Source organism: Hoplias malabaricus, chromosome 4 (genome assembly GCF_029633855.1).
Source record: "Hoplias malabaricus isolate fHopMal1 chromosome 4, fHopMal1.hap1, whole genome shotgun sequence".
Lineage (NCBI taxonomy): Eukaryota > Metazoa > Chordata > Actinopteri > Characiformes > Erythrinidae > Hoplias > Hoplias malabaricus.
In genome coordinates this window covers 64,609,105-64,617,859 of record NC_089803.1, presented here as the reverse complement: position 1 = coordinate 64,617,859, position 8,755 = coordinate 64,609,105, and the positions used below count along the sequence as shown (strand labels likewise).

General features: G+C 36.4%; 1 protein-coding gene across 3 annotated transcripts; it reads left to right on the top strand.

Annotated features, from left to right (window-relative positions):
* The first annotated feature begins 513 nt into the window (after positions 1–513).
* tmem19 (transmembrane protein 19) lies at positions 514–8,550 on the top strand. Of its 3 annotated transcripts, none has more exons than XM_066668894.1 (7): positions 514–532; positions 3,344–3,494; positions 3,633–3,746; positions 4,860–4,997; positions 5,143–5,397; positions 6,354–6,563; positions 7,075–8,550. In XM_066668894.1, exons 2-7 carry the CDS (start codon positions 3,365–3,367, stop codon positions 7,236–7,238), a joined length of 1,011 nt encoding a protein of 336 aa, XP_066524991.1. In that variant the 5' UTR covers positions 514–532; positions 3,344–3,364; the 3' UTR covers positions 7,239–8,550. The 3 variants fall into 3 exon arrangements, with proteins under 3 accessions (XP_066524991.1, XP_066524990.1, XP_066524992.1); XM_066668893.1 differs by lacking the exon at positions 514–532 and adding an exon at positions 1,404–1,620 and having other exon boundaries at positions 7,075–8,549; XM_066668895.1 differs by lacking the exons at positions 514–532; positions 3,344–3,494 and adding an exon at positions 1,405–1,620 and having other exon boundaries at positions 7,075–8,549.
* The last annotated feature ends 205 nt before the right edge of the window (positions 8,551–8,755 follow it).

The following is an 8,755-nucleotide window of genomic DNA, read 5'->3' as shown; positions in this document are numbered from 1 at the left end:
AAATAAAATAAGAAATTTCACTGGGTGGTAATAGTCAAGTGTTTCTTATAGGTCTCATTTGTTAATAACTTTTAATTATGGAAACTTATTAACAACTTTAATTGAAGGGAAATAAATGGACTCTGACATATTAAAGCTGTATTGCAGAAGCTATGGTTTATATTTATCCAAAACCACAGATGCTAGGCTGCATAACTTAATTAACATACACATGCCATATTCACTTTAAGAACGGAAAATCCCCTATATCATCTCCTTCTTAGAAATAAAGTGAAAACTTATTCTTTGGATGGAATGGTGATGAAATATTTGAGCTAAGGCGATGTTAAATAAGTGTGGAAATAACCGTGAAGAAGGAATCAGAGAGAGCCTTCAGTGTGAGAGGCATTTGTTATCTCGTGATATTCTGCAGATTTGACCTGCTTCTCTGAACAGGGAGGATCCATGCTGGCTTAAGATATAAAGTGCTGTAGGAAGATTATAGCATATTATAGGATAAAAACTATTCCTGAAGACCTCATTCCTTATTTGGGTAAGTACATTTTCAATATTCATCTTCCATGTTATTTTTATGTTTGTCTATAAGTCACGCATTTGTGTTTTTTTCTAAGCCATAATAGCTGAGGCAGTTATGTATTGGTGAACCTTGCAAAGAGGATTCAGTGCATTTTCTGTTATGTATATTCAGAACCATATCTTCACATGGGGTACATACACTTAAAACCAATTATTAGGACTTGCAATGACTATCGTTTCTAGCTGTGCATTTACAAATATTAGTGAGTTCTACACATATATTTTATTAATAATTTAGGGTTCACTAGTCTGAAATAAGCTTACCATAAGCAGATGCATTTTAAAATTAAGTGTCCCATAGTAATAATAATGATGTTGTGCAGGGATGGTATTATTTATTTATTTATTTTTAAGAGCACTATGGAAATTTAAGAATTAACTTAAATTTACTTGTTTTATGACAGAACAACTAAATAAAACCTTTATGTTTTGTGACAGACTATTTTAAACTTTTGGCCACTTTGAGGTAAAATATTGTTTACTTTCAGAAAATGCTGTATAAATCCATAATACTTGACTGTTCTTGCATAATATTTTGAAAGTTAGTGAATCAGAAAATGTAAAGAAATGGCTAGTCTGCTAATCTCAGCGCTTTTTGTTCTTTGCCTTTTTTCTGTTTTTAACGGTTCTCAGTCGGAACTTAAAGGTTGGGAAGAAACCCTGAATGTGTATGAATAACTTAGCCCAATTGTCTACATCGGTTTAAGTCTTACTATTTACTTTATAATATATCTAGTATTAAATTGGAGTAGTACAAACCGCTCTAAAATGAGTAACGAATAGACTTTTTCCTGTTCAATAACGGCCCTCTCACCACAAGCAGTTACAGTTCTCGGATGTTACAGTGGGTGGCAGCATAGGAACCAAAAGCTTCGCTCATTTCAGTGTTTAAACCAGAAGAAGAAGAAGCGCGACTGTTTGGTGTTGCTGTTCGTTTTTGTTCGCTGTTCTCTGCGTTACACGCGTTTTTTTTAATTAATTGATAGTTACTGAATTTCGCGATGGAACAAGCTTCAGAAATCTTCCCTGCAATGTTTAATTCAGGTAACAACGCGTCTTCGGTTGCTCAGCAGTCTGCCCCGGCCCGCTTTGCCGGTTCTCGCAGCTGTATGTTACTGAATATATCTTAGAGATACAGTTTATGGGATTTAGGACTACGGCTTCTTACAAACCTATTCGTAAAAGAAACCGTTTGTTCTTTCCCGGCGTGTCAATACCGGGTAACGCCGGAGCTGTTCAGGTGTAGTTAAACAAAACCGTTTATCCTTGAGCTCAGGTCGGTGTCCTGAGGGCGTAATGTGTGGCTTTATCTGGTAACGGGCTGAGAAAAGAGCTGGTGCACTTCAGAAACTAGATGGCATGTTGAAGAAAGATAAGTATTTTTATAGTACTGAAGGAAAACATCTAGTCACCAGCCAGAAAATATGGCAAATGTGTTTTTCAGTAGGACAGTGACCCGTAACATTCGTCCAAAGCTGCAGGTAGGGGTTGGATCTCTGCGTGGCGACTAACGAGAGGAAATGGCGACAGAGCCGTCCAGTTTTATTAGTGATCTTCAGGATATCAACAGTCTATTATATTGTATCTTCAGTGAGCCTTTTAGATTTTTGAGACAATTTCTGAGATAATATCCTCAGAAGAAAGCTAAAGGTGTAGTTTTCCATGATATGGAAGTATTTTGTAGTTTTAGGTAAAAGTTGATAGTTAATAGTTAAATGATTTTAAATCTCTGTCATTACTTCTAAGACCAGTAAATAAAAGTAAATTAAAAAAACTAGCCTTTAAATAGATTAACTTAAGGCTTACACACATATAAAGATTATGATGCTTTTGATGTACAAATGATCCTAGAAATATTTTTTTAACTCTCCTGTGATCTCCTAAATAAATGATAATCATATAAAAAGTGGACCAGACCAGAAGGTGATTTAAAGTGCTTTGGAGGCATTGTTTCATCGAAGTGTTTATTGTAGTTGAATACAAACATTAGGAAACACAATTTAAAAACTGAATGGAATATGTTTGTTGTATGCAATAAAATAATTACCAAAAAATAATTGAAAATAAAAATAATATTTAAGGACTGTGCGTTATCTAGTGAAGAAAAAAAAGTCACAGATGCAGTAATAGCTTATTCTACCTGATCTGATCATATTTTCTCATCCATATGACAGCTTTCTTGTTTATGAGCTTTAGAGATACACAGTTGTAGGGATGTTGTTTTGTTTTATAACAGCACTAAAATATTGTTTAAAACTGTAAATCATAAACACACTACAAATCATCTGTTGCCCTGTTCCACTTATTCAGTGTTGTTTGCAAGATCAGCCAATGAATAATAGAACAGACCAAATTAACATAAATTAGATCATCATACATTAAATTCAGATGTCTTTAGATGTTGTGTGGTTATTTGTTGCAAAGTAAATTATTTAAAATAAGAAGGAAATGAACAAGTTTGATCTAAGCAAGGACTCGGAACTACTTGATTTAAAATTTAACCAAAAATAACTTTATTTGTTGTTCTGAAATTATTTTACAGCGTTATTTATGGGTCGTGATTTATTGATGTTAACAAATGAAGTAATTAAGTTTAACTTAATCCCGCTGATGCAGTTGAGATCACTAATAAAACTGGCGGAGAGAAGTGAGCATTGTGCGATTGTGTTGTATATTGTGTGTGTACAGAAATAAGCAAATAACAGTGACATTTTTCCATACTCTCTAAGATGTATATTCACCTTTGGCTTCCTCTGCTGATTCACAGGTGTCCTTCTCCAAAAGAATAATGCATTTTGAAGATGAAATATTACTCAAAGAATACGTCAATATGATGACTGATATGATAGTGTTATGCTTCACTTTGGCTATCTCTCTGTCCTTTTGGATCATTTCCATAACTGCTAGCACATACTATGGTGAGCTCACACTTTATCCACTGGTTTTTCCCTCTCTTATGGAATCCACACACTGTTTTCCTCTTCTGATGTTGGTGGCTATTTATATATTTTATTTATATATATATATATATATATATAATTGTGAATATGTTGCAGGGACATTACAACCTGTATCTCCATGGAGGTGGCTGTTCTCTGTTCTGGTCCCTCTTATTCTCACCTCTCGTGCTTTGAAGAGAAAGAGTCTTGACCGTGGTGGTGCTTGGGGAGGTAAGGCATTAAACACCATCGTAAGTGTTCTGTGGAAGGTTTTAACAGATTTGGAGATGAGAAGTACAGTAACACTTCATTTGGATGATCTGCTATAGATGGTTTCTAGATGCTCACTATATCTTCAAGTATCATTCGACTAAATATCTATTAACTGCAACTGAAGTTGAATGTGAAAGATCTTTTAAATCTATCCCTAAACCTAACCCTATCCCTAACTTTATTGTTAAACTCAAGGCAAAATCCAAACCTACTTCTAAACCTAACTATCAACAGAACTTTTATGAACCTTTTAATTATCTGTAGATCATTTACAGAGAACCATCCAAATAAAGTGTGACCAGAAATCCCATCTAGTTCTCTTCTAGTATTACACAAAATATCGTTTTAGACATTGCTTAACTTGTTATTAATCAAAGACTCTATGATTTATAAAACACAAGCTAAAATACAGTGGATTAATTGAGGGACATTTGAGTTAAAGTTCAGCAAGAAATACTGAGTATGAACAAACCTCATTTTATAAGGTTTAGGGAAATGATTGATGCTCTTACATTATATTATTGAGCCCACGTTTCCTAAACAATGTGATATTTTGTAGCCATTAGTCCTTATTTTGAAAGGATGTAACTGAAAATGTGAGGTGTTGGTTTTTCTTGTTTTCCTCAAAATATTCTGTGAAAGCGCCTGAATATCAAACGATCCGTTGTCTTAATTTACGTCAATGTACGTCATTGCCATTATGTGGTTTATAGAAGCATGGAAACTAAGTGGAACAGCTGAATTGATTTATCATGAATGAACATTAGCATGGAATTATGCACAACCTGGTAATCGAGGGGCATTGGTTAAATACTATTTATAATGCTATTTAGACATTATTATACCCCATTGGCCAGCCTGAGGAGAGTTGCTTATCTCTAAAATACTATATGAAATGGCTGTTATACAAGTCTACTACTAATACTCATCATCATCATCTTTGTATGTGAATAGCAATATGTGCACAGGAGGTTTATCATAAAAATGATCAGAAAGTAGTGCCTCTACACTTACCACCACTAGCTTTACGGTCAGCCCATGTTTTAAATGTAATGTCTGTGTATGTTACAGCATTGCTGGTGGGCTTTGTTCTCACTATGGCCAACACGAGCTTCTTAGCAGCCCTGTTTGCATTTTTCATCACCTCTACCAAACTGACAAGATGGAGGGGAGAAGTCAAGAAACGCATTGACTCAGAATATAAAGAAGGTATGCTTCATTAATTCAGACATGAGAAAAAAAGCACATGCTGATATGAACCTGCCTGCTTTACACTTTTGATACATTTCTGTAATAGGTTTTATTTTGTGGTGCGTTCCTGTGTTTACATGATAAAGTGTGTATCCTCCTGCAGGTGGCCAGAGGACCTGGGTTCAGGTTTTTTGCAATGGAGGTGTGCCCACAGAACTGGCTTTGCTATATATGATCGAGGCAGGTCCAGGCGAGATTCCTGTGGATTTTGGGAGGCACTATTCTGCGTCCTGGATGTGCCTGTCTCTGCTGGGAGCTTTGGCCTGTAGTGCAGGGGACACGTGGGCTTCAGAAGTAGGTCCAGTCCTCAGTAAGGGCAAACCCTGGCTCATTACCACTTGGAAGGAAGTCCCTATAGGTAAAGTAGTGTACTTCGTGAGTCAAACAGTTCACTGTTTTTGCAATGCATTTGTTTTCCCTGTTCTATCAAACTTAATTGTTAATTTATATTTAGTTCTATGAAACATATTGGGAAAGAATACTCTCAGTACTTCCCATTAATAAATATCTGTGTGTTGTGTTATGTGCTATGTGTTAAAAAATACATGATAAAAAGATATTTGGCTCAAAGCTCAGGGCTTCATACGCCTTGTCTCTGAGTTGGCATCAAGTAAGAGAATAATCTATTTATTGGCGAGAGTGCTACACGTAGCCCCTTTTTTCCTCTCTCCTTGACCGTTTCTCAACCAGAGTCCTTTATACCTGTAATTCCCTCACCATCATTACCATAGCGCAGTTTGAAGTTACCATTTGTTTGCTCTCTTTCCATATCAATCACATTCCGATGCGTTCTGTTCTCAGTATGGCTTCAAGCCAAGTTACCATTTGTTTACTCTATTTCCATATCAATCACATCCTGATGCATTCTGTGCATCCCCCCTGACTCAAAACCGGTTTCAGATGGTTTCAGTTGTCTCCTCTCTGTGGCCTGGAGACAAAAGGAGTTGATTGAGAAGGTGTCTATATGCTGTTATTTGAAACACACGCACACACATAAGCCTTCAGTTCACATGGAGAATTGGAGTAAAACGATTCTAGTTACATAAGCATACATGGTCATTGCTGATTAAAAATACCTCTGTTGATTATGAATAAGTTCAATAAACAAATTTAATCACAACCTCTACTTGACAGTAGCACTGGAGGCTACAGGGCGTCCCATTTTATGTCATGGTTTCTGTGGAGATGAACGTCTGTTTACAATGAAACTACATTTGTAACTAGTGTGGGTGGTAACCAGTGTTTCTACAAAGCTTTTTAGAATTTAATCACAGTACACAGTATATCTGATGTTTCATATGCTGTAATTCACAGGTACAAATGGAGGAGTCACTACAGTGGGGCTTATAGCCAGCCTCCTGGGTGGAGCCACTGTGGGCACAGCATACTACATTAGTCAGCTGTTGATGGTTCCTGAACTACATTTAGCTGTTCCTCAGTGGCCTATCGTTGTGTATGGAGCAATGGCTGGCTTACTTGGCTCAATGTTGGACTCGTTCCTCGGAGCAAACATGCAGTATTCAGGTAAGTTATAAACACACCAGAAGCAAGAATGTACTTCACCAATAATATTAACAGTACATGCATACAGTATATGAACAAATGTATAGGATCATTTTCACTTATTGTACATTATTTAAAACATGTGCACCCTGTTAGTCTTGCACCTGTATTGAGCTAGAGTGCTGTAATTTAAGCTCTGGATCCACCTCAACCCTGAACAGGATGAATGAGGGAATGACAGCAGGGATTTTAATTCAGTACAGTCCGTCCCAGAGCAGCGTGTTAAGGTTATTGAGCATCTTCCAACACTATAAAGATTTGTTGTGTGTTTGGACCCATGTCTCTTTAATCTTAATGTCGATGACAATGTACTGGCAAATATTTTTATTTTCAACTGATCTCAGGTAATTTTGGACAGTTACTCAGATCATTTATCAAGTACAGATTTGATTTACTGCGTGGGTAAAACTAATGTTTGTTATTGTTTCCATTCTCTTTTTCTGCTTAATGTTTCTCATTTCTCTCCATCAAGGGTTTGATGAAAGCACTGGAAAAGTTGTGAGCTATGAGACAGCAACTGTGAGGAGAATATGTGGGAAGCCCATTCTGGATAACAATGGTGTAAATCTGTTCTCCTCTGTTCTCATTGCTCTGTTCCTGCCTGGATTTGCTTGGGGATTTTGGCCAAGGCACTGAATCAGTTGTGCTGAAGGAAAGCACAAAAACCTGGAATTCCAGATGTAATCTATTTCTTATCACAAATATGTATTTTTATTAAGCACAGGTGTACTCGGATGTAATCAATAACATTATTACAGTCTTATGGTTTGGTCCAGCTGGCTTGTAGATACATGTGCAACCCTAGATTCATGTCTGCCATGCAGTGACAACTTACAGACAATTACATTGTCTGTAAATGACATGTGAAATAATGTCTGAGTATGTATGATTTACATTCATTAAAATGCAGGTGCTGGTCATAAAATTAGAATACCATGAAAATTTTATTTCAAAAAGTATACACATTCATTACACACAGACTGATATATTCCAAGTGTTTATTACTTTTAATTTAATGAAAACCCCAAATTCATTTATTATCTGTAAGCGCTTATCCGGTTCAGGGTCATGGTGGGTGCAGAGTCTACCTGGAATCACTGGGCGCAAGGCAGAGATATACCCTGGAGGGGGTGCCAGTCCTTCACAGGGTGAGACACACTCGCACATTCACTCACACCTACAGACACTTTTGAGTCGCCAATCCACCTACCAACGTATGTTTTTGAACCGTGGGAGGAAACCGGAGCACCCGGAGGAAACCCATGCAGACACAGAGAGAACACACCAACTCCTCACAGACAGTCACCCGGAGCGGGACGCGAACCCACAACCTCCAGTTGTGGAATCAGTATCTCAGCTAATTAACTCAAAACACCTGCAAAGGCCTTTAAATGGTGTCTCAGGTTCTGTTGGCTACACAATCATGGAGAAGACTGCTGACTTTACAGTTGTCCAAAAAACGACCAGACACCTTTCACAGGCAGGGCAAGTAATAAGTAATATTCTAATTTGAATTTAGGGCTTTCATTAGTTGTCCGTTATAATCATCAAATTTAAAAGAAATAAATACTTGAAATATATCAGTCTGTGTGTAATGAATGAGTATAATAAACATGTTTTACTTTTTGAATGGAATTACTGGAATAAATCAACTTTTTCATGATATTCTAATTTTATGACCAGTATCTGTATATTAACAGGTCCAGTATCTAGATCACCTTGTTAATGGTGTAAACTGCTGAGATATTAAAGACCATTATCAGTGCTGTAAAATGAAGGATGTGTATAATGACTACACTGCTGACTGTTACACCACTGCCCAGACTCGCTGTATGTTCCATACATCCATTCCACATTTTCACTTTAATGTTTTTCCCTTAATAGGTTATTGTCAAATGGAATGTTATCCAGAAATAAAAACATTTCAGTATTACCCTGTCATTGTCACGATGGCTTTTGATATTAAACCATAAAAACCATTTGAACGTTTGGGTTTTAAGTTACTGTTTAATTTGCAAGTATATGATTTGTTTCAGAAATAATGTAGAAATGTAGAAATAATACTACTCAATTAACAAATAATAAACAGTCAGTGGAATAAATTAAAAGTACTTAACACACCTTTAAAATTAATCTTAAACTTGATATTTGTG

What these genes read in the sequence shown, in the direction of transcription:
- tmem19 (XM_066668894.1), top strand. Translation starts at nt 3,365, where the DNA reads ATGCATTTTGAAGATGAAATATTACTCAAAGAATACGTCAATATGATG. An exon ending in CCGTGGTGGTGCTTGGGGAG is followed by an intron (nt 3,747 to 4,859) that starts GTAAGGCATTAA and finishes TGTATGTTACAG; the next exon opens with CATTGCTGGTGGGCTTTGTT. An exon ending in TTGGAAGGAAGTCCCTATAG is followed by an intron (nt 5,398 to 6,353) that starts GTAAAGTAGTGT and finishes TGTAATTCACAG; the next exon opens with GTACAAATGGAGGAGTCACT.